Source organism: Oryzias latipes, chromosome 11, assembly GCF_002234675.1.
Source record: "Oryzias latipes chromosome 11, ASM223467v1".
Classification (NCBI taxonomy): Eukaryota; Metazoa; Chordata; class Actinopteri; order Beloniformes; family Adrianichthyidae; genus Oryzias; species Oryzias latipes.
In genome coordinates this window covers 9,359,326-9,385,890 of record NC_019869.2, presented here as the reverse complement: position 1 = coordinate 9,385,890, position 26,565 = coordinate 9,359,326, and the positions used below count along the sequence as shown (strand labels likewise).

At 38.6% G+C, this 26,565-nt stretch overlaps 2 protein-coding genes across 3 annotated transcripts in view; both read right to left on the bottom strand.

The window, feature by feature from the left end:
- Nucleotides 1-1,006: 1,006 nt before the first annotated feature.
- mrpl3 (mitochondrial ribosomal protein L3) lies at nucleotides 1,007-16,987 on the bottom strand. The gene is made up of 10 exons (XM_023959933.1): nucleotides 16,763-16,987; nucleotides 13,709-13,890; nucleotides 13,549-13,640; nucleotides 9,021-9,119; nucleotides 5,460-5,559; nucleotides 5,289-5,349; nucleotides 4,997-5,108; nucleotides 4,832-4,909; nucleotides 4,660-4,737; nucleotides 1,007-1,226 (listed from the first exon to the last, which is right to left on the bottom strand). The coding sequence occupies exons 1-10, from the start codon at nucleotides 16,834-16,836 to the stop codon at nucleotides 1,077-1,079; spliced, it is 1,026 nt and encodes a 341-aa protein (XP_023815701.1). The 5' UTR covers nucleotides 16,837-16,987; the 3' UTR covers nucleotides 1,007-1,076.
- Nucleotides 16,988-24,002: 7,015 nt separating this feature from the next.
- The window catches only part of LOC101171755 (copine-4), a 31,821-nt gene continuing 29,258 nt past the window's right edge, over nucleotides 24,003-26,565 (bottom strand). For both annotated transcript variants that reach the window (XM_023960051.1, XM_023960053.1), the window contains one exon: nucleotides 24,003-24,962. In XM_023960051.1, coding sequence (XP_023815819.1) covers nucleotides 24,831-24,962 — 132 coding nt within the window. In that variant the 3' untranslated portion in view covers nucleotides 24,003-24,830. The remainder of the gene's footprint in view (nucleotides 24,963-26,565) is intronic.

The window sequence follows — 26,565 nt, the reverse complement described above, 5'->3', positions numbered from 1 at the left end:
AAGCAGTGACCCCAGCCCCACCATCTATCTCATCCACCCCCACAGGAGCCTGATGATGTGCAGGCTCCACAGAGCAGGACCTTCAAACGATATCATTATCATTTCAAAGAAGCCGCTGCTGCCTTACAGACCTACGAGCTGTGGCATGCTAAATGGAGCAGGACAAAGGTTGCAACAGACGCACTCATCACTGCACGTCTTTATGGCTTAAAGATGGGCGGTCGTGGTGCGTTCAGGGAGCCAGCATCTGTTTGTTGATTCAATTACAGGCATAGATGCCGTGCATCTGCTGCTGCTGCTGCAGGGATTCTGTGAGGCATCATTGCGTCTTGTCAGCATTTCAAACAAAAGCCTGGTTATTGTTGGTGTCAACTACAAGCCAAACAGAGCCGCAGAGTGAGAGGGGGGGCTCTTACATGTAGACCCCCTAAGGACAGATTTACACAAAACTGAAGCAGTTAGAAGGACATGATTTGTATTCGATTACTTATTGTTAAAAAAAGAAGAGGCTTACACACAGCCAAACGGGAATTGTCAGCCTCTCTTTCATGTAAATACAGACTTGAGCGCCCAGCAGTTCTTCCTGCAACATTTATGTCCCCATTTATCCTTTTTTATTCACAAATGTCAACCTTTGTCAGCCTTCATCCCTGGCTCTTCCTCGCTGCCCTTGTCAGCTGCTCCGCACGCCTTCCGTCCATCAACTCCTTTGTATTTCCTTCCAATTCTTTTCCCCTTTCTTCGTATGCCCCTCACTTTTACCCATTTCTTCCCTCCATCTCCTCCTGCATACATATTGCACATTTTCCCTCCATGTTTTCCTTCCATTGTCTTTTTTTTTCTTTCCCTTTTCCCTTTTTAGCAAGGGGATCCTTTAGTGACATCATCAGTCCAACGGTTACCATGGTTTCAGGGGGGAGAGGCTGAGCAATAATGTTTTTAATCAAACAGACCGTGGTGGTTCTGCTGTATCTCTGTCAGCGACACACAAAAAAACAGCACAACATTTCAAGAGAGAGGAGTTTATTGAAGCCTTCACATACAGAGGAAGGGTTTAGGAAAGACTGACTTTGTATTCAGCTCAAAGTCACTGATGGCTCTGTGTGAACAAACAAGTCGTCATTGTACAGGTCTTCGTCCAGGTCCCCCTCCTCCTCGGTGAAGTAGGTAGGAAAAGGAGGGTTGAGAATGGTGGACCTTCTGGTTGGCAGCACTGTATCTCTGACCTGCATCCCAAAAAACACACTAATGTGAAATAATGAAATGAAAGGGACTGACTTTTATTAATCTACATGTGTTGTAAGTTTGGTTTAAAAAAAAAAGTGATGTAGAAATAATTAGTGATACATTTCCATAATGGATGAGAAATCTTGGGTCACAATCAAAATGTCTCTTGACCTCCAGACAACCAGCAATGGATATTTTATCTCTGTTTTCCTCTGTAGAAAACATAAACCTCCCAATCACTGCATACAACTTGATAATAGTTTATCTTGCACTGTAAGGTTTTAGTATAGAAAACGATTGGAAAAAAAAAAACACTGGCCATAGTTTTAATCCCCCCCCTTTATTCCCCTGACCACCCACGTTGCCCATAGGTAAAACCACCACTGTATCTACCATTGACTGTATATGAGAACTGGACTGAGTGAGTGTGATGTCAGCCATAAAAATGACTTACTTTCAGCTCCTGTGAAATGAAGTCAATTTAGTCGCCATTTTTTGGCAGTAATTTTCTGTCATGACACATGGTTTCTATGGCAACCACTCTTGCCAATCAGGAGTAAGCTTGTTGCAAGTCCAACAAGCTTGACAAAACCTGTCAATCAAACATTTTGAGCGTTCAACGTGAGACTACATAGTTTTGTTGAGGGATCTGATTGGCCAGTTCATAACTTAAATAACTTGCACTATAGAAAAATACCATGACAAAAAAAACTGTACTAGTAAGAACATGTACTTCCTGTTTAGAAAATTAGGGGGGAGGGGTCCCTCACTCCTGTCCCCCAAAACAGTCAATGGTATGTCTCTACAGAGGACATTTGGGGCTTTTTAATGATACTAAAAACTAAAAGGGGTGGGGTTTTGGGAATTGTAGGTTCTGGAGGATTTAAAACATTATTTTTCTGGTAGTCAGAAGAACAATCATCATCCAATCTGTGACCATTTTCTCTTTTGCTCTTTAAACAAATGACTAAATTTACAAAAATGATAGAAACACAATCCTCTTGCCATCGTAATGTCTTGTCATGATCATTTTGTCTTTCAGGAACTTCCCTGTTTCCATGGCACTTGGTAGAAATCAGACTACAACTGTAAATGTGTTCTTAGTATTTTTAGCCCAAAGTCTTAAGTACTACAACTTATAACCGACTAATAACAAAAAAAGACAGGAAAGTAAATTTGCAAGCAGCTGCAAACGCCAACGTTTTTCATCAAGTTTAAACTAAAATAAACGCAAAAGGCTTGAGCGCACAAGGTAGGCTATCGAAATCCAGAGTGGCCTCCCTGCCTTCATGCATCAAGCGCCGTGACGCTTCACAGGTGCAGACTTCCAGGTTCAATAACTCACAGGTGAAACGTTGTTAAAATACAGCTTTTTCCAAGCACGGTTGGCAGTGTGAAACAGTGGCCCTGAGCTGGGCTGTGCGGCTGACAAGCGTGCATGACTGCATCGACAGCAGAGCAGCTGCCTCTGCCTTTTCTACAACTTTTGCTGGAAATTCTATAAACCTTTAAAATGGGTTTCAGTTTAATAAAAATACTCTGTCAGTAAACCACTGAAATATACGCAGCTTTAAATACTTATTACAAATATCCAACAGCTGATTTTAAGTCCCTTTTTAAAAGATAAGACGTTGGTTTGAGTTCCCAGCAGTCCTGGACTCAAAAGACCATATTGTTCTTACAGATCTTTCTTTTTCTGTGCACAAACTCAAAAGTTAACCAAAATTAGCATGCACCTACTACCCTGTATTTTGGCCATAGTAAACGGCCCCCCCCCCCCAAAAAAAAGACATCATAGTGGGTAAAACCATCAAAAATGGGGCCTAAATCTTTTGTAGGGCTTAAAAAATTGCTCAAATCGAGTAACAAAACCAAGATGTTGCAGATATCGAAAGGAAGTTTTGAAATTATTATGGGATGACCAGAGGACCTACGGCTTGCCCTTTTCTGGCAAAGTGTGAAATTTGGCCATTTTTGTGGAAAAGAATACTTTTGTTTGAGTGATCTTCACAAATTTGTACAAATTTAAACACCCCCTAGGGAGGCTTAGACTGGTCACCACCAGTTATGAAAGTCAAGGTCTGCCGAGCTTCTTTTAACACTCTTTTTACTGTTATTGTAATTATTCTTTATTTTAGACGTAGAATACGTAGAAAAGGAGCAGACATTAGCAGCGACGATCGCAGTTAGCTGTCACTTTTAGCTTTCAGGTAACAGTGTTGGCGTGGCGGGTTTACAAAAGTGGCGTTCCCCTGTTGCTCGCTTATTTTTTACCGGAACATTGTGAGAATTTAAGACATAAATCCCCGGTTTGGGCTGAATAAAGTGGTATGACATACAATATGACTATATTAGGAATGTGGGTGTGGTCCACAAAAAACCTGCATTGCCAACGAAAATTTAAAAATGTACTTTTTCCGATTCCTCTAAAAGTGACATAATAAAGTGGTTGCTATGGAAATAAAACTTAACCTCTTTGAAAAACAATTTTTTTATGCAGCTCTGACCAAGGCCTTAGGCAGAGGAGGAGAATAAGGGGCGTGTCGTATCTGCTTAACCAATGAGAGAGGGTCAAAGGACGGTAGCGAGGGGAGGTAGCGCCTGTGGGCCTCGCAACGCTGCTCGGGGCTTTTAGAAACACAAACACTGCACGTTCTGTTTTATATATTATTCTTATATAGCTGCATGCAATACCAGCTAGAGTTAAATGTTAAATAAAAGAGGGGGACATTTTTGAGCCGACATTCACTGGGTATACACATATGTCATGTCTTATATGAATCAAATTATTTTTTTAAGTCACAAACCAAAAGACTAAGACAAACCTACAACACAATCCTTAAAAAGTTTTTAATTTGCTAAAAAGATTTTCAAAATGGAAATCAGCAAAAAAACTGCTGTCGTTGCTCATTTCCATTTTGATATCAGGACATTTATGACACAAAAATAAGCGATATAAGACAATATAAGACGTGTGGTCTGCAGGGGAAAATATTATCGAGGAGTAATCGAGGCCTGTGTGTGTGCGTGTGTGTGTGTGTGTGTGTGAGGCTGAAATGGGTGAAATGCAAAGAACATTTGTATTCATTACTAGTTGTCTCCAAAACAAATAATGGGCCGCGTGCATGTAAACACTCACACACTCGTGAGACAAGCACTACATGCTGAGTATGGAGATGGATGCTGTGGATATTACTAACATCATTACAGCCCACACTCTCATTGCCCCCTGGAAAAAAAACACACAAACACACAGTGCTGATCCAGCACAACGTCAGAGAAGATGAATGGTGCCGTCCTGCAGGTGCGATGGTGTTTTTTTACAGGTGCGATGGTGTTTTTTACAGGTGCAAGGTCACTTGTCATCATCAGAAAACCTCGCCGTCTCCTTTCACACTTTAATTTAGAGTGTGTACGTCTGATTATCCTTACCTTCAGGACACAGTTTGTGTGTCCAGGGACAGAGCCGTGGACATACAGCACGTTGTACTTGGTATTGACCCTCCATATCTGAAACCACAGATGGGGCAAATAAGGGTGTGTTGCACTGAGGCAGGCTGCAAGGTCAAGCAAACTTAAAGCAAGCGTTTGCATCTGCATCTACCTTCAGTCCATAAGCTGTGACAAACACGTTCCCCATTTTGCCAGGCATCTTCTTCCCTTTGAAAACTTTGGCTGGATCCTAAATGTCGTTGGGAAAAAATCTCATTTAAATGACTAATTAGAAGCGACCTGATTTCACAGCGTGTGTGTAAGCTGGATGTCTGACCCCCCCTGGTCCAGAAGCTCCTGGTCTGCGATGAGTTTTTGTTTGACCGTGGCTGGCTGGCTGACCTTTGAATCCCCATCGCTTCATTACACCTTGAAAGCCTTTCCCGATGCTGCACAAAAACACAAGAGAAGCTCACCGATTTGTTGCTTCTATTAAAACTAAACTCCAAACTTTCTATGAATAAATCAAAAAAAAAAAAAAAATGGTGCTGAAAGTCAGACGCATCATGAGCCAAAAACATTCCTCGGAGAGAAAAAAAATGTGGAAACTTTGGAAGAACACAACTTACGATTTGGCTGTGACGTCCACATACTGGCCTGGACGGAAGTGTGCTGCATACAGAGGAGTGCCTTCACACAAGACAAAACACTGCATCACAAACGCTTGTATACGTGAGCTGAAAAAAGAAAATCTCTGTGTGTGGCATGGAAACAGCCATAAAACGAGTAAAGCTACCAACCTGGTTTAATGATGGCGTTGTCAGACACCTTAAAGATGGTCACTTTCTGTTTTGGGGGCACTCCTGCATTCCTGAACAGCTCCATTGCCTTTTCCGACCTCTGTCAGTCATTGAGATAAAAAAAAAAAAAAAAAAAAAAAAAGAGGTTGATTGATGCCACCTTGACATTTTGGGGGATTTTTAAATAAACCAGGGGCTTGTTATAACTGTACAGGAGCTAAACGCACTAACTCTCAGAATCACACGAGCGATCTTGGCAGTGAGCTTCCATGACATTTGCTTTCACTCCACTCCGCTCTCGTCTCACCGCCTCTAGTCCCTCCAAACTCTCCCTCTTTCCGTTTGTTGCCTGAGAATCAGGCTGCCAAAGCTTCTCGCTTCAACAAACTCTGCCTCTGAAAAATGACGTGGCTGTGTGAAAGGGCTTCCAAAAAAATAAATAAATAAATAAATAAAAACTCCATCTACGAAATCCTGGCACCAATCTGTCAAACATCAATGAATAAATCACACCTCCATTTTTTTATTCTTGCTCTGTTGTTTCTTCATCTTATCATGCTTGTGGGTTTTCTTAAAAAAGTTTTTTTTTCTAAATATGATATTTTAGCGTTGGTTCACAAAGTGATTGCAGGATCGTAGTTTTACCACAGGTTTGAGTCAATTTGGGGCCATAATAACATAATGGAGAAGACCGTAAGCTTTAAAAACCTGATCCAAAGAAAACTGTTGCTTTAAACGTGTTTTTGTTGTATTTTTCTGATGATGGATCACATATAATAAGAAAATTAACCTCAAAATTGCACTTCAGAGAATTTCTTCATGCAAATTGTTGGGAATCAGGAGCAGATGAAAAACAAATCACTAGTTCCCTTCTCCACTCGATTCTGATGCTTACACTTGTAGACGACTAGATCCATGAACGTCTTTGTTTTGCTCGTCTGAGCTGGCGTCTGACTCAAAACTGTACGACTGCAAAGCTCCAATGTTGTTGCACCGCTAATGTTAGGTTGGGGGTGTGAGGGGCTGTAAGCTAGCGGGGGGAGCATGTAAACAGAGAGGGAGGCGCGGTTGCTCCACACAAACGGTCCCACCCACAACTTAGAGGTGAATTTCTGATGAACTACTGCCGCTCTGCAGAAACTATGTCCTAGAAAACAACACAGGTTTTTGGATTTTGGGCTAAAACGGAATAATCACAATTAAAAGACCACTGGGAACACTTTGACAATAGATCATAAGAGGATTGGGCCGGGACTTTTATAAGACAGTTGTAAGGCATAAACTGTAGGAAAAACACCAAGAACAGTGTGAAATTCTTCAGTGCATAAATAGTTCTATTTTTGTCTTTTTTATGAGGTTTGGTCAAGGTGTAAATAAATGCTTAAAAGTAAGCAAAGTGATTTCTAAAATAAAGCTGTACTAAAACGAAAAGAAGATATGAAAGCAGAGGAGAAGATTTAAGAAAGGGCTGCAATAGATCCACATTCAAGGTGGCGTCTTTTCCCTAAAATAAAATATCTTACAGGGGATAATTCGATTTTATGGAGACTCCCTCTGAGTTTCCGCATGACTTTTGCCTTTTTAAGTAAAATCAAAACTAGTGGTAACCCTGTGGCACATTAGTAATCACAGTAATTACTACTCTACACTTGTTGTGGGCATGAAATCCACTAGGTCTTCTTTTCCTTTGAGCTAGAAGAGCATCAAAAGTCGCAGCCAACAGCAGAACATTTGTCATGCTTTGTTCACCAAGTATACACTTGAGAGAAGAAGCTCTTGCTGGTAATTTACCAAGCAGACATGAAGCACGGTGTGGTCATTTGTTTGGATGCCATGCATGCCTGCGAGCGGGAATTAGATAAATGTTGGGCATAATGATGAGAAAAATCCTAATGAATAAATAAACACATAAATTAATGATTACGTACAAATTTAAAAGAATTAATAAAAAGAAAATCTCGTTTAAAAAATACATTTGCTGCAGCTAAGCTGTTATGTAAAATAGGGTTGCCCGGTCTAGTTTTTTTTTGTTGACCTGATCCAATTCCAAGTCATCCGATAATGAGCATATGTCATATGTCATAAGTCATATGATAATAACTAAATTCCGATCCAATACTTTTATAACGCATTTAAAAATAAATAAATAAATGAACAAACCCAAATTTTCCCCTATAATAATTTTATTTATTGTTTGTTCAACACAAACAGAGCCCATCTGTGAAGCAGCTTGAACAATCAAGCAAAAACGGTGCAACTATCAACTAGAAAAAACTATCAATAAGTAGAAATTGGTGATAATGAGTCATGTGATAAAGTCTTGGGACTGCAGCTTCGGTATCTTCACAGATACTGAACACATGCGATTCAAATCTCCACTAATATTTCCTAAAAACAATAACTAGTATTCATGACTAGTGGGGCTGCACGATAGGAGAAAAACTTGTGATTTGCAATATTACTGATCAATTGACCTGCGATACATGAACAAATAGCAAAACATCTAAATACATAATTTCCATTTGCACCAGTTTAATTTAAATTAAGAGTCAACATAACTTAAATTACTCCAGATGAGCCTCGTCTACATAGGAGGCGGTCATCTAACACAAAAGGAGTCCATCCGATTGGTCAAATCCAGAAATGAATTTATTTGATTTGTTAAATACAAGCTGCCATAAGATTGTTTTAGAATATTTAAGGGAACCATTTATTGGGATTTTCATAGACTTTTGCAAAATGCGTATTGCAGTTTGATACTGCGATAACGATAAATTTGCGATTTATTGTGCAGACCTACCAGTGAAATAATGAAACCATTATTCGTGTCGGTTGTTCTAGTCATCATTGAATTTTTTTTCTATCACTTTTTCCAGAAGTTTGCACTTTGTAGACGGTCCCTTGGCAGCCACCTCACTGCCGTCTCTCCATTTCAGTCTCATTAAAAAGAAAAAAAAACACGTGTATCCATCTATTGAAATGCCTTTTGTAGGTTGAGTTAGAACAAACCAATAGAGACACTTCCTGTCAGTTTAAAACATTTTTAATAAGTGTCATTGAGCCCGGAAGTCCAAATCTTTGAATTTCTCGCTAACGTTATGGAACTGCTGCCGTATTCTGCTGCGCTTTATGCCAATAAAATAATGTGATCAGTTCATGATATTCAGACTATCAGAAGGATTTTTATCTGTAATAATAAGCTTGAAATACACAGCGCTTGATCATAAAATGAGACTAAAATAAATATATGCCACGTCTGATCCTGACCGAGTCTGGAACCACGGGATCGGGCCTGATTTCAGATCCTGTGACTGAATCGGGACATCTCTAATGCAAATACAATAAAACATGAATGAAGAATATTAAGTAATGACCTGTCTATTACTATTTTCATGGTCTGCAGGCCTATTACTTGAAAGCAGAGGCAAAGCAGGCTGTCAGAAACTCTTTAGCAAATCAAACGTAAAAAAGTTATTCTTCACTTTTAATTCTCGTCATACAAAGTCAGCACATTTGATGAAACAGCTGAAACCGTGTTTAATAATCAGGGAAATCACTTACATAGAACGGTGAGACGTTTTTCCCACCCACAGCCAGAGCAGCTGAATGGCCGTCATACTCCTCTTTAGACATGCACCTTATGACATGGCAGTCCTGCACCTGAAGAAAAGTTTAAAAAACAAACAATTACGGTAAATCCATGCTTGACTAAGCGAAGAACACGAGAGCCAGCACTGGTATTAGCATTTAATTGAAAGTCTAATTGCACATTGTCATGCACTTTCTATTTCTCATGAGCAATGATATAGCTAAGCAAGGAGGTAGAAAGGTGGGTGTAAACTATTAATATCCATCCACAGGGTTCATTTGTTGCCACTGAAGTTTGAGACTAAACCCAACTTTAAATAGTCAATATTTTTGAAAAACAACTTGTGGTTTGTTCATTTTTTAAGGTAATGAATTGGGATCCCTTTTCCCCTGACAAGCCTAAATACAAGCTTTTCCAGCTGGAAAAACCATGTTGTTATAGATCTGTCACTGTTAGAGATTGTCAAAAACGATCAATCAAACTGCTCTAGTGTCCTGTCCATCATCTAGAAGCATCACTTACTGAAGTGCTGCTTTCTGTTACAGTTTAAAAATCTCTTGTACGAAGAATTATCATTGCTGCCCTAATGGTCAGGGGTCTGCAACCTTTAACACGGAATCGTATTGCTCCAGTTTCTTTTTGACCAAAACCCAGCGGGAGCCGCTTAGCACCACCTCTCCATTTGGAAAAAAAAACACTTCATCTATGTTTAAGTGGCCATTAAACTGATCATTTATAAAATGTAGCATCTAAATGTTTACACATATTTCTAAAAATATCTATATATATATGAGGATGTAATAGCAGCACAAACAGGTTCCTTTCAAAATAAAATACACCTTTTGTAAAAAAGGAGCCTCCTGCTGCAGCAGAGTTACTTGAATTAAAAAAAAAATCAAGGTGTCAACTAATTTACAGAAGTGAAATTTAAGACAGTACGTACAAAGAAGAGGAAACAACGAGCTAGAGTCTGCCGATTCTTGCTCTGCACATGCGATTTCATCACTTTGATCCCCACCGTGCCCGTTTCATTTTCTTTCAGCAAACTGTACAGTTTATACTTCATAACGATTTCCACTAACCGGTTTTAACCACCACTAGGTACCGTAATCCTTATTTTTGTCCAGTTTCTCCGTGAATTTGCCCCCTCATTTTCCCACACCAACAAGCACAAGTTAAAAAAATAACTAGATGAGGTTAAACGATTTACCACCAGTTATGACACCGCACATCCCGGAAATGTTTTTTTAGTGACATGAAGTCACATTGCATTGGTGAGGAAAAAAATCGAAGTTTAGGACAATGTAATGCTTTTAGGGCCTTATTTGACTAAAGTTCACTTTAAGCCCTTTTAAGACTGTTTTAATCATCCACAGCCATCCTGAAAATGTAAGAACGTGAGACATTTTTCATAATTAAGACTTTGGTGTGCCTTCATCCTTTTCCTCCTTCTACTATCAAATATAAACATGACAACATTGGTGTAGAATCCAATTAAAAATCCATGCATGTCAATGCAATTATAAACTTTAAGAACTGTCTCTGAACAGCAACTAGACACTGGAGAGCTTTAATCTGATTCTTGTGATAAATCAATGGATTTAACCATCTGCCATTATTTATGTTCAGCTATCGAACATGTTGAAAACCTAAACATAAATGACAAAACTTAATTAACTAAAGCAATAGGACCAAGCATCGTCTTCAAAGCCAAAGAGCCTCAATGGAGAGATGAAGGAGCCTCAGACTTCCTCCTACAACCACCATTGAGTGACCTACTTCAATAAGGCAAGTAAAGTATTCTTGCATGTTTGATTACATTTTAAAGACCCACTTTGATGGAAATGGTGTTTTTAACTTGTTTTTATGGTATTTCTGAGTATTACTTTATTCAAATCGTGAATCAGGAGCAGGCGAAAGAATACTGTTTGAAAAAGATATTTGACACATTTGTATTTGTGACGTCGAAAATACACTGGGGGGACCAAAAGCTCCCTCCTCAGAGCTCTCAGCAACGGGAAGGGGAACAGTCCTGCCCACAATTCAGAGGCAAATTTCTAATGAACTTCTTCTCATCTGCAGAAACGGTCGTAGAAAAGGACTCAGGTTTTTAGATTTTGGCTAAAAACAGCACGATTGTAATTAAAAGACCACTGGGAACGATTTGAAAATACAGTGATCCCTTGCTATAACGCGGTTTACTTTTCACGGTTTCGCTACTTCACGGATTTGCATCGTGCATTGTGTTCTGCATTGTGATTGGCTAAAAAGTCACTCCGCTTCTTCTCTACCTGTGCGTCACTAACGTTGCAGTTTAATATTCAATTCAATTCAATTCAATTTTATTTGTACAGCCCAAAATCACAACAACAGTCGTCTCGATGGGCTTCGAAGTAAAACATGAAATCAAAAGGATCACGAATACAAAGAGTTCAATAGAAAAATACTAAAATGAACTAACAAACTGACTAAGCTATACTGGCATCCCTGCCCTTAGACCCCCCTTCGCGGTAAGGAAAAACTCCCAAAAAAACCGGATTCCGGAAAAAACGAAGAAACCTCAGGGGTGCCCACATGAAGGAGGGATCCTCCCCCAGGACGGACAGGCGATTTACCAGAAATCTTAGAGAAGAATTAACTTATCTAAATCTACAACTACATATATAATATGTACAGGTACGTAAAACAGTTTGCCAAATTTAAATTACATACGTGCAAATTCTCTTGCAATTTCGAGTTTCTCTAAAACCCATTGAAAAAAGAGCGACAACAACTGCCTATCACTATGTTCTTCTACCGAACAAACACAGCTGCACCGCGGGCTTTAAAAGAAGAAAACACTGCAGAGCGGAGTCAGGATGCAGCGGCTCAGTCTGAAGAGCAGTGAAATACACCTGAGTCACTATTTGTCCCACTGTACTTTGTATTTTTTCATAACCATTTTAAATTTTCTCCTGTTTAATCCAATTACTCGGGTCGCGGTGGGTGGGGCTAATCTCCGCGATTTGAAGCCTTCTGTTCACATTGATGATTCAAATTATTATTCGACAGTACAGTACAGAAGTTATTTGTTGGAAAAAAACGTTTCTAAAGTACCCTTATTAGTTAAACAAATGCTTGAGCCTGTAAAATGGTTTGTTCTTTCTTTTCAATGTATAATAGAGTATTTAATTGTATATTAATTGTAAGAAAAAAATAAAGGTTTCTAGTTCACGGATTTTGCCTATCACGGGTTCTTTTTGGAACGTAACCCCCGCGAAAAACAAGGGTTTACTCTAGATCGAAACATTATCGGAGTAGGACTTTAAAGGTTCATCTTCTTTACTTTGGCCAAGCTCCTTTGGTTTTTGGATCATTAACTGACACAAGATACTGACACTGGACAAGATCATCGAGATGGTGATTGACTTTAGAAGGAAGGGGACAGTCTGGCAGCCTCTCTGCATCCTGGGAAAGGATGTGGATGTGGAGGTGGTGGAGGAGTACAAATACCTGGGAGTGACTATCGACAGCAAACTGAGCTGGAGGAGCCACAGTACTGCTGTGTACAAGAAGGCCTGCAGCAGACTCTACTTCCTAAGGAAGCTGAGGTCCTTTAACTATGCAGTAAGATGCTGGAGATCTTCTACCAGTCTGTGGTGGCCAGCACCTTGTTCTCCTCTGTGGTCTGCTGGGGAAGCAGCACTGCAGTCATTGATGCCAACAGACTGAACAAGCTGATCAGAAAGGCGTGTTCTGTCATTGGCTGCAAACAGGAAACAGTTGAAGCAGTGTTGGAGAGGAGGTCACTGAACAAGTTCTTATCCATTATGGACAACCCAGACCATCCTCTGCAGCCTGTTCTGGACAAACAGTGGAGCTCCTTCTTTAGGAGGCTCAGACACATCCACTCCAAAACTGTCCGATACCGGAAACCCTTCCTACCAAATACAATAACACTGTACAATAGTTTCCAGGGTAGCAGATAACTTTTGGACATTTGTCTTTTTTTGCTGGTCCTGTCTGTAAATTACTCTTTAAATTATACGACCTTGTTTGTTTACATTCATGTTAAATTCTTTTGTTTTTTATATTCTATTTTCTCTTATGACAACTATTCTTCTTTTACTGCTATGGTAACAAACAAATTTCCCACGTGTGGATCAATAAAGTATTTCTGATTCTGATAACTGTGGTATTTTACTGAAATGGGTTCTTCTTCTGCGTCCAGCTGCAGTAAATCACGATCAATAATGACTGAGGCCAACACAGACAGTGTTCGCTTTAAATGGACTCAGTTGACAGACCATTCAATAAAATTAACTTGTGAAAGGAGTGAACCTGGCACTGCAGTTTACTGCTTTCACCTCACTGAGAAGGAAAGAGTAACATTAGAACAGAAATGCTGGTTTGTTCCCTATAAATATAAAACTTTACTAATTTTATTAACTCTAAAAGATTCCTGGGAAATATTTGCAGTTATACATGATAAATACTACGGATGTGTTTTCTGTGAGCTACCTGTAACATGGTGACTGCGTGTCTTTCTCCGCTTTTGGTCCAGATAGGAGCCATCCCCAACTTGATGGCAACTAACCCGACTCTTCTGCTTCCTGAAAAGGAGACGAATGAAAAGCAGGAGCAACAGCCAAACATAGCTTCCATTAATCACGGCACCAACCTTCTGTCCACTCGTGCCGAGGCCACGGCTCGTCTTTGAGAGGACAGAGCCTTTCAGCTGTCTGTCTTCTGTACTCCTCTGCCATGCTGTGTCTCATGTACTTCTGGTTGTCTTCTGTGAGGTGCTCCTCAAACCATGTTGGGATCTTTACAGTCCTGATACAGCCAACCAACTGGGAGGAGCTAACAGAAATAGAAAGAGAATTCATTCCTAATATCTCAAGGTACATAAAGCTTTCGTCGTATGCACAGGTATAGGGTGCAGATCTGTCTGGGTACTGCGGCTTTTTGGGCTGTTTTGCAGTGCAGGGAGGATTCACCAACTGCTCTTTAAACTATACAAAAAAATTATGAATTATGTCTTTTATTTTTGTTAGCTTTCAAAAGATTGAAGCGTGAAAAGAGTTTAAGATGAAGCACTGATATCACCGATCGGATTTTTGTTTATTTCTTAAAACAGAAAAATCTCACAGTGAAAAGGAAAAAAGAATTTCCATCTTGGGGACGGTCATAGAAATGATCCGTGGTAACGCGGACATGAAAGCCGTCTGTGGAAATGTTGTGGGACATGAGAATCTGCATCAAGGATAGAAAAAATAGGTGGGAGGTGGAGCCGGCACAGAAAAGTGAGTGTTTATGTCTAAGCTGACCAAAACTCTGCCATGAGTACCAATGTGCAATGCATGTTGTACAAAGACCAGCATGCATCAGCACGTTACAAGCAAGCTCTCAAATATCCAAATATCCCTGCAGATGATCTGTTTTCATCTGATAAGAAACATTAAACCCTTATTATTCATCTACATTATTTGTAATATTGTAATGGTAAATTATTATATAATTTATACATGTATATATTCAATATTTTTTATTTTCAATCATTTATTTATGTATTATAATTTATTATTCGTAACATAGATACATATTGATAAACGACTTACTAACTTTTAATTCTTCAAAGAGTTATGTTTAGAATATGACAAACTATAATCTAAAGAAAATGCTGATGATGATTAAATAACTGATCAACAACGGTCAAATGTACATCAAAAATGTCATCATTCTTCAAAATAGCACATCAAATCTGTCTGAATTATTCTTTAAAGTTTGTTGAGAGCAGTGTCTCCAATCGGCTCTTGTTTCGGCACCAAAATACATTTGCACATTTTCTTTTCACAGTCGTCATCGCCAGCAGCAGCCCTCTGTGTGAACACGTCACTGCTGCAGCTGAGAACACACGTTTCCTCATTCAGCACTGAAAAAGCAGAGCTTGGTTCGAACACATCCACAAACCAAACATGACAGGCGTGTACGGTCCCACCTCCCGCCACAGAAATTGTTTCATTGATTATTTTCACAAGACTTTGTTACAAAAAACAAACTATATATCATGATCATATTTTGTTTAACTTGCTCTAAACAATTTAGCTAAACACCTCCTTAAACCAAGGTCTGATATTTTATGCTTTTTTAGTTATTATGTATGACAAATACAAGTTATTCAAGTAACTTATTTAGGGGTTTCCAACATTGTTTACAAAACAGCTTAAAAAAAATCTAATGATTTTTTCACTCCATGTCTAAAAATAACGTTTTGTACTCAACGGAATGTAAAGTACTTTATAGAATAGTCATCTATTTATTCTAGTCCTAAGAGGAAAGACGGGCCGCCCTTAGATCTGCCAGTCTGCTAAGTTATCAGGCGTGCTAATGCATTAGCTGATAGCTCATTTAAATCAGTCAGAAGCAATCAATATGATCAGTTAGCTGTGGGTGCCAAGATGGATATCAAGTTACTTTCTATTATGAACATACCAATCTCTGTAGTGAAGCCCTGCAACCTCTACAGGGCTCCCATGGCGAAGAAATTCCCTCAATGTATTCAATTCCAGCCCTATCAATACTTTTTAAATCAATGTAATTATAATTCATACTATACTTATTAAAAAAAAACATTTCCTAGCATTTGGCTTCTTTGCATTAAGGAGATAATCTTAAAATATCGTTCACGTTTTCATCGCAAAATTATCCTTTTTCTGCTTTCATGTATGTTAAAAATTGTGATTTGTGATTCATTTTTTTGCAATGGAATTAAAAATATCTAAAGATAAAAGTGTCATTTTTTTGTATGTAAAAAAAATGCATAATTTCTAGCCCAAATCCATATTTATTTGAAGTTGTGGAGGGGAGAAAAGTCCAGTGGACATGCGTATCTCATATTATGCTCCCTTATTTGTAAAAGACATGATCAATATTTGACATTTAAATGTATTTACTGCAGCAGAGCCTCTGATCACTTCAAAATATTTTATCTAGTCTCATATCCCATCTCTAAAAGACTAATTTGACACCTAACCATTTCAATTATTTGTTCTAAAAGTCACCATTAAGTCACACTCCAGTTATGTTGAAAATTAACATTTATATGGCTGTTTATCAATACAAAGAAACCCAACATTGTCTTAAAACAAAGTGTTCCCGAGTTTTTATCAACAGTTAAAAACAACCAAATAGAATTATAAGAACAACTTATTGGCAATAGTGTAGACATTATGCACTAAAAGAGCCGTTTGGTCCAGTTTCTTCTTACTGACGGAATTCCAACGAGAGCCACAAACATCACTAACTAATCAGAAAAAAAGAAAAGAAAAACAGGACCAAAAATATTTGTTTTTGGTCATTTCTTTTAAATGTAGCCTATAAAAATGATCCAAAAATTTAATTACAGTTGTGTTGTATTTTTGAATATACAACAATCTATATTTCTCTTGATTTTGACAGCAGCACATACAAGTTCCTTTCAAAATAACATACACCCATGATCCCCTGCTGCAGAAGACTTACTTAAATTGAAAAAGGAAAGAGAAAATGTTCAACATTTTCTCTGTCTATGACTTTGAAAAAATTCTATACAGGAAAATCAAATATAAACTTTAGAATTTTGTCACTGAACAGCAACTAGACTCTGTTGTGAGGCAAAAGATCATATGGGCTTACCTAAACTAACTAACTGGTGTAGACTAGAAGATATATAGTTAGCCATTAGCATTTTTACCTCTCTACTGTTGTTCTTGAAAGAATGAAGCGGCTTCCGCGCTGAAGAACAAACCTCCAGCCCGATGCCGCCATCACGCTCTTTATCCGACTTTACAGAGGTTTAAAACGAGAAGCGAAATACGAAAACTATAATGACATGGTGGTAAATAAATAACTCGAACGCTAACACACGCCTGCAACAAATGTCACCCTCCCTGCTTCCGGTACGTAACGATAAATAGCTCCGCTGAGCGAGGTATCCAAACAAGAGTTCCGCTGAGGCACAACCGCATTTCGATTATTATTATTATTATTATTATTATTATTATTATTATTATTATTATTATTATTATTATTATTATTATTATTATTGTTGTTGTTGTTGTTGTTGTTTTTGTTATCATTGTTGTTGTTTTTGTTATCGTTGTTGTTGTTGTCCACCTTTCATTGTATTCCTTCAGGGGTCAAGTGGTAGTGGCATCTTCATTTAAAACTATTGGAATAATGTAGTAATGCACTGTATGTATTTTTTATGTATTTCTTACATATAGGAAATAAAATAAATAAAGATGTAAAGTAAAGACTAATGGGAATACTAAAATAACCAAATAAATTTTTTTTTTATTGTTAATATTAACAACAGTAGCTGCATTTTTCATCAGTGTTATTAGTGTGTATTGGTGCATGAGTTTCCATTTGAAATCTTTGGATATGTTTCTTTTTGTCTATGTAAGATTATGGAAAAACACTTCTTCTCACCTATATGTCTTCCAACCATTAAAATTATGGAAGATTTGGCCAACAACACTGCAGAAGCTGAATCTTAAAAAAAAAAAAAAACTTGTTTGCAGAATGATTGTCCTATTTTCTGAAAATAATCCTTTCAATCACCTTCAAAACTATCAAGTTTTTCAATTGCAAAATAACCTTGGTTTAAGAAAACATTTCTAGGCCACTAGAATTTTTTTCTTGAAAAAAAAATTGTTGAGAAGACAATTTTTCTAACCTCATTGGCAGATTAAAACATGTAAGTGTCACGGTTTTAGTTTCTTAACTTTTTTTTTCTGGTTGTCTTTTGTTTCATCGTGTTTTGAGTTCAATTCCTGTTTTATTTTTCAGAGTTTCCTGTGTTGTGTCGTGTTTTTGAGTTTTACCTTTGGTCCCCATCTGCCCTCATTGTTTCCACCTGTGTCTCGTCGTCCTGTATGTATTTAAGTCCTGTCCTTCCGCTGCTCCATAGTATTAGGTCTCCTCAGTTCTTGTGTAATTGGAATTAAAGACCCTTGGTTACCTGGAATTCCTGCTTCCTCCTCTCTGCGCCTGGTTACTTCCTCAACCCCCATTCTGTAACAGTAAGAAGTTATTACTTCTAGCTGGGGTCAGTCTTTGCACTGAAATACATGAATGCATTTAAAAGTCTTCATTAGTTATACATAAATGCATGTTTTTGAGTTCCTGTGAGTATTTGGGACAAAGAGAGGTCTTGGTTGTTTTTTAAGGAATCACCAAGGTTAAGCTCATGACAGATAACAATGTGACTATGAAATGCAGTGAGTTTCACTGACCCCCCCCCCCCCCCCCAATTTTCCTTTTCCAGACTGACTCAGTGGAAATAATTAAATTTGCCTTGTTAATTATGTTTTGTTTTGTCTCCATTGGCACACATTTAAAAGACAAAAATAGGTAATTAAAACAGTACATAGGAAAACAAGTGAAACTTGTACACAGCACAGGATGCCAATCAAATTTACTTTATGCTCAAATAGAAATATGGAAAATATAATAAACATAAGAGAGAGAGCAGTTTAGAGGCACTAAGTCTATGCATGCTGTCCATTTTTATGAGCTCTTTAACAGGGCTAGGATGTCTACGGTATTAGGATTATAATCCTTAACATTGGGCCATAACTTGATTTTTCTTAAACAGTGTTCTTGTCTTTACATTAACAATGTCTGATGTTTGAATGTTCTCTCATTGTTTTGCAGCTTCACTTCAGCTCAGACTTCTAAAGGCTGTGTCACACAGTGACTACATACATTTTGTGCACGTTGCACAGATGAAAATTGGTTCTACATCAATATACGTGGGAAAAGTGAGAAAAGTTATGGTTCTTAACGTGAAATGTTTGCAGATGTATTCTCATTACCCACGTTAAAACCACAGAAGTACGAATGAACCACGCAAAGAACATGTAAATTAATGTAGATCATGAACTGTGTGGTTATTTCTTTTTATATGCAGTTCATTAGTGATTTGTGCATCAATTACGTTATTTGAATGTTATATGTGGGCGTTTGCGTGACATAAAAGTCATTCTTTTGTGATAGATGTGTGATAAGTCCATTAGACATACATGGACAAATGTTCAATGGTTGTGGAAAGCCACAAATTTGCAAATGCATCTAGAAGAAATCACAAACAATTGCATATGATTTATGTAATAATTGTGTATAAACTATGTAAAATACGTGTAAACTGCATCATTCTTATTGACCACAAATTTTGAACGGCTCATAGACGAATTCACGTTAAAACCCTCGATGGACATCTCCACACAACGAATGACGAATGCAGGAAACACTGAATTACATAAAGCATGCATGTATCACAAAAGACTCCAGGTACTGCGTTATCCCGTTCTAAATCTGTAATGTTTTAAAAAATATAGGATAGCTTTCTGCTGGAATTAACAGCAGGGATTTCATCTGCCATAAAATCAAGCAGCCTTTTGTCCTTGTAGCCATTCATAGGTGTCAAACCCTCTTCAAAGGTTCACTCCTAAAGCTCTGCCTTTGGCTCCTCCCACTCCTCCGCTTCCACATACAGAAACTGTATTTTGTTTCATTTCACTGTATGTCTGAAAACTACTTAAAGAAGATGTAATGGCGTCTTTTAGGTGAGCTCCACTTCTATGTGAAAAGAACAGTCCATGGCAGCTCAACAGTTGTGGAGTTCCAGTTCACTAATTAGGACCAGCTTTGCATAGGAGGTCCACAGATAACTATGATGTCTAGTTTCAGATAAGATTTTTTATTTTATTTTAAAAAAAAAAGATGGCTAAGAGTTAACTCTTTGAACGATAGGGCAGAAAATAAATATTTGGTAAATACCAGACATTAACCTCAATACTTAATCATGTGACCCTGGTTGACAATTGTAGGTCTTCACCAGGTTTGCACGGTATCTGCTATTTTGGTCTGTTCTTTCATGCAGATATTCTCAAGAGCTGTGATGTTTTGGGGCTGTCACTGGGTTTAACTACCTTCACAGATTCTCTATTTGATTGAGGCTCACAGACTAATAATGCCATTCCAGAACCTTGAAACGCTTGTACGTAGACTTCTTTGCATGGTGATGTGTTTGGGATCATTGCAATGCTGAAAGATTCAGGACAGAGGTCTAGACCAGTGCTTCTCAAATAGTGGGGCGGGCGTGATGCGATGCCAGTAGTAGTGGTTTTAGGCACAGGTAATACGGGCAAATGCCCGGGAATAAATTTTACGGGGATCGGTAGTGACAGCGACTCAGTGGTTGGAAAAAAATCCGGTCCACTATAGACCTTTTACACAAAAACCGGAAACACGTAATCAAAGTGTAAACCAAGTTCTGGTTTGTGCTTTGTTGGCCGGAGAAATGGCAGCTAGAGTATTTTCGAAGAGCCTGTGTTGTGTTCCGAAGTTCACCAGTGCCAATGTGGGGAAGAGTGTGGAGATGCATTCGTCCACTAAAGGAAACAAATTGGACAAGGGATATAAATCAGTCCATGAAGGGTTTATCTACAATTACCAAGGTAAGCTTTAGCTAGCTTTAACCATAGCCTCATCATCACCGGTTATAACTCTGTTTACGTTAACTGCAAATCCTGGTGTTAAGAATTTGTAATATAAGGTATAACACATCGCAGTAAATATGTTATATGTTTAAGTGAGAATGCATGAGATTAACATAACAACCAAAAATTTGGTGAAGCTGTAGGTAAATATGAAATGTTATTGACATTGTCTTGTGTGTAAAGTTGTGTATTTCTATGTGAGATAACACGTAATATTTTGTTGTTGCATCCGGTTATAGTATCAAATATACTCCAGGGACAGGTGGTAGTGAGAGGTAGATGCTTCAGGTCAATGAGAGCGAGGAGCCTCACAAACTGGAGGTTTGTCTATAGACAGAATGCCGGTTGGCAAAAGTTGCCCGTTCTAGCGTGTTCATTCTTCTTGCTGCGGTTGCGGCACTTTCTTCGCTTACTATTAGTATTTTTCTGAAAGTAGGGTGACCAGACGTCCTCTTTTTTCTGGACATGTCCTTTTTTTGATACCTATATAATAAAATATCATTGAAAATAAATGTAATGTAATCATATTTGCTTTATGTACGCAGCTCTGCACACCAATTACTCTCGATGAAATATCTCACAAACTCACTTCACTCCTCTTTTTTACAAACTCAAATCTGGTCACCCTACTGAAAGTTATAGTTTCATGTCATTATGAACATTGATGTAGCAACAAAAGTATGACTTAATTGTAACCTATTTAATTTATTGTATCTAGATATCACTGGATGCAGAAAGTGATAACCTATAAGCTTTCCCCTGCAGTTGTGCGGCTGGTAAAGGATTCTGCAATCACACAGTTGCCATCCTGTTCCAGACCGCACATTATTCACAGCTGGGTCTGCAGGCTGTTCCACCCGCCCTGGCCTGCACAAATGGCTTGCAAAGATGGCACAGACCAAGAGCACAGGTGGGTTTGTGATAAAATTGTCATTATGATTTAAGAACCGATGTGTATCCATAAAAACTGTAAATGATTTTAAAAAACCCCAGTAGTGACTACAGACTGTTATTGCTTTTTGCCCTTAACTTGTAAGGGAATCCATCCTGAACCGTTTAGTGAGCTGGTGGTGCAAAAGCCCAAAACAGTTGGCAGGGACGGTCTGAGGTCCACACTGTACAAGGCATATACAGGTGATTAATTTAACTTTTTGTTGCTTTGTGAGAGCAAGTTGATTTTTTTTTAATGTTATGACTAACCAAATTATGGTTACAGCAGATATAATGAATTAAATTTAAATGCAGTGATGCACTTATGTCTAACTTTTCTTTTGTGTGACCAATAATCTTGTGTTTCTCGCTACAATTTTTCTTTTTCCTAGGGGGGGCCTTGCAAGTATAGAGGAAGACCAAAAAGGTGGTTCATGGATGCAGTGAACACAGATGTAAAGGTAGCTGGTGTTGGAGTAGAAGATGCAGAAGACAGGATTCGATGGAGGAAGCTAATTCGCTGTGGCGACCTTAGAAGGGTAAAGTCTAAAGGAAAAAGAGTTATGCTGAAAGAAGCTGCCATGTTTCATTCTCAATATTCTCACTGATGGAGGGATGTTTTTTACTAAAACCTCACCATCCACAGGCCCATTCATCCTTTCCTTGATACGGATATGTTGTCTTGTCCCCTTTGCAGAAAAGCAGCCCCAAAGCGTGATATAACTCGGTACTCTTGTCCCTAAACACAGTGAGTGGAGTTTATACCAAAGAGTTCCAGTTTGGTCTCATCTGACCACATGACATCCTCCCAATCCTCTTCTGAATCATCCAGATGATCTCTGGAGAGCTTCAAACTGTCCTGGCCATGTTCTGGGTTAAGCCACGTTGTTGTAGATTTAAATTCATGACAAAGTTGTAGTGTGTTACTAATACTGCCCTTTCTTACTGTGGTCCCAGCTCTCTTCAGGTCATTGACCAGTTCCCCTGTTTCCTTGCAGTTCTCAAGATCGTTTGAACTCCATCCGGCGAGATCTTGTATGGAGCTCCAGGTGGAGTTAGATAGTCAGTGATATTGTATTTATTCCATGTTCTAATAATTGCTTCAACAGGAAAGCATTTCTCACCAAAAACTTTGAATATTGTGGATTGGATCATCCCAGTCTTGTGCACAAGACTGTCTACAATCTTGTCCCTGGTGTCCTTTGACAGCTCTATGGTCTCGGTCATAGAGGGGTTGGTGGAAAGGTTGCAGTCTGACTGTTTAAGGATGTCGACGTGTAGCAAGAGGATAGAAGAGCTTTTTAAAGAAGCAGTAAGATGTCTGTGAGGCCAGAATTCTTGTTTGTTTGTTTGGGCTAATTATTTGCTTTTTCACCATTAAACAAATAAGCTTTTTTTTTAAATCAGACAATGGGATTTCCTGGATTGTTATTTATATTCTGTTTCTTACAGTTGAAGTGTATCTAACGCTACCGGGCTTGGCAACGAGTGTTCAAGTGACCATTCCAATGAAAAGTCTGTGAAAACGTGAGATCAGTAAATACGCGCTTTGGGCTTCCGCATTTAAAAACTCTTGTGTTGTAATGGATGTTTTTCAAGACCGTTTTTGTACTCTACGTACAAATTTGGTTATGACATATAGGTAGCATCCCTTTTATTTCATGGACGTTTAAACCATTTGAAAATTGATCATGGAGGAGAAACTAATTATTGTGGTTTGTCCCTGGATGGAATTATGACACAAAGTCTTTCATAGGTTGGAATAGAGCTGTGAAAGAAAAAGCCTGGAGTGTGGGATTTTCATTTCTTCGACATCGACTTCGACTACCTTAGTGTGTTCAAGAAAGCACGTCCAGCTTAGTAGCCTCTGAAGGGATGGACGGAGGTCTATTCTGTGACTTCCCTGAGTTCGAATCCAGGCCGAGTCCTTAAAAATGGGACCCAGTGCCTCCCTGCTTGACACTCAGCATAAAGGGGTTGGATTGGGAGGTTACGCCACCACACCACCTCAAATGGTTACCGAGTTCAGCTGCACCTGCAGCTCATCGCTCCCCCAGGGGACTGGTAAAATGTGGAGAAGAAATTTACACATGCCCAATGTGTATGCAGCACAAGATGAACTTTCCAGACCTCTATCATCTCTCTAGGTTGGACAACTTGCAGAAACAGGTGACTGACAAATATGTTTTGTGCCACTGTGCAGCCTGTCTGAGCCAAACTGTCATCTATGTAAAGCAGTTTAACACCCATACATTCTATGTGGATAGCTCTTCAGAAGACCTGGCATGATTTCAACTTGCGTGACTCTACAAACTTCAGTGTTATGTATTGCTGGTGCTGCAACAATGATGGATTCTTCAAAAGGGTTCCATTTGGGAGACGCGAATCACCAAACTGGAAAGACCAGAACAGATTAATTTTCAATCACAGCAGTTTTGCAAACAACAAATAAAAACAACTTGACACTCACAAAAGAAAAAAACGGATCAGACTAAAATGAGAAAACCAAAGTATCTTTATTATTGTCAACATGCAGAATACAGAAAAAGAGAAACTGTTTTCAGCTCACAGGTTAGAGTCTACCACACACACTTTTCTACCCTCCCAAGGCTCTTCACAATATAAGAAGGTTATTAAGAAATTATTACAATAATTCAGTTTTTAATTTCCATTTAGCAAAAATCACAAACAAAATTGTAGAAAAGAACCCCAAACATCAAAGATGACTCCAGACGCTCACAAATGACAGAGATACTTTATTTTGTAACTAGCAAGCAGCTACTCGAGATTGGATATTTGAGGAAACTGAATTATTCATGCATTTATGCAGGAAACTAACTGAAATCTCTCTACCCTCACTAATAACATTTGCAATGCTAACATTTTCATTTAGGCGTGCTAACATTTAAACTTTCTCTCACATGGATCCTTGGTTTATTTACCTGCTAGTTTACTCAATAAGGTAAGATTGTCATTTCTTTTGTCAAGCTATGGTCAGAGTCAGCATGCTGGTTCAGAAGACTGACAATTTTTCTAGAAATGCCTTGTAAATGTACGTTAAATAGCAATAATTTCCCCGGTGACGTCTTTGTGGCCATACATGCAATAATCGCCAACGGAGAAGATCAAACTATCACCATAACAAGCTATTTCTCTGAGCTAAACTACTTTATGCTGTACTGTTGGGTGTGCTTTTGTATATCTGCTTGTGCTTCAGTGCATGTAAATGTTTTATACAGTACCTAAATATAATTAAATAGTATTTAAATAGTGTCAATGGCAAATGTATGTGGAATTGTGTGTAAATATGCACATAGTCCAATGTCAGGGGCTAAAGGTTCTTGTGGACTCATAGTCTGTCATACATTTGGGTTTAATTCCTTTCGCGTTGTAGTAATCCACCACTTGGTTTGGGACTTCTGCCAGAACACTCTTAGCCAAGGCAGCTGGGGAGGCCTGAAAAAGCACAAGACAGAGAGAAGAGGCGTTAATACAAAAACACAAGAGCTCCCACATTTAAGGTCGACCTTCACTGAGCAACGTAAACCCCCATGAGTATATGGACTGGCCAAGCCCAACCAGCAGCTTCCAAAATGTATTATAGTTATCTCCGGTGTCATTACTGAGTTTGTTTAAAATATTTTTGCCAAAGAAATGTGCCACATCTTTACTATTTATGTTAGAAAGTATAACCCTTGTGCTATCCTATGGGGTCAAGATGACCATTGACGTGTTCTCCCTACCATGACAAAGGTGGATAAAGGTGGAGAGGATTTCATGTAATCCATGGAAACCAGTGAAGATCACAAATCATTGAAGAAAAAAGTTCAGTGCACTGTCTAGTGGGGTCTAGATCAGTGTTTTTCAACCAGTGTGCCACGGCACACTATGGTCAAGTGTGCCGTGAGAAATTACCCTCATTAACTGATCTAAAAACATTTTCCATCTCCAGGAGATCAGCTCTTTGTTCATCCAGACATGCCCTAATAAAACACTGAGAAATTAGGAATATGAAAGATTGTAAAATACTTTTTTCTTTGTATTTATTTGATTCTATTATAGAAATTTTGATAAGAATGACGCTACCGCAATTTAGCTGCAGCTAAAGCTGTTTTGGGAAAAGTCCTGCCCCTTTAACTGTCTCCACCAATCATTCTTGGAGGTTCAATCACACGTCATCGTCACGACCAATCAGAAGTTGTTAAAGTCTTCACTTCCTCTCTCAGTTCCAACAAAAATACCAGCTAAAGCTCGTCTTTAGCGGTGCAGCTTTCCACAGAATCGGTGTCAGAGGATGGAACAAGTGAACAAAATAATGAAGCTCGGAGACGCGAGTCTGTCTGGAGTTTGCGGCAGTTTTCACACTACATCTCCCATGATGCATTGGGTTAAAGTGACAGCGTCTCAGCGCACAATGAGTCCCTGTTAAACGTCTTGAAACCACAACGAACAGGCATCAAACAGTTTTTAAATCTTCTAACTTAACTATTATGACATCTTTTATAAAAAACAGCTGCAGATTCCAGCTTTTTCTGCCACAATCATCACAAAAATGCACATGAGATTGCAGAGGGGCTGTAGATCAATAGACTATGAGTTTCTCCTCTTTTTTTTTTTTTTTGGATGCTGGTGTGCAGCGGGATTTTTGTCAAGGTTAAAGATTCAAGATTCAAAGGGTTTATTATCATATGCACAGTAAGAAACGGGTTTCCCTGCACAATGAAATTCTTTATTTGCTGTCTGCTCCGAATGCCAAAAAGTATAGAGGAAACTGAAACAATTCACACACAACATACACACAAAAACACAAGAGTCCCGTGGCTCAAAAAAGGTTGAAAAACACTGGTCTAGATGACCCAACTCCCAATGTTAAAGTGCCTAGGATAGCACAAGGGATAAAGGAGCGGCTCCCCGTAGTAAAATTGTAGATTTTATATTTGTAGCAGCTTTTTCTGCAATACATGATTTTATATTGGTAAATAATCTTGTTATGCAGTTGCAGGATTAATCTTTTGATATTGCTTTTGGAAAAGTAATTTCTCCAACTTGAGTGGGTAGA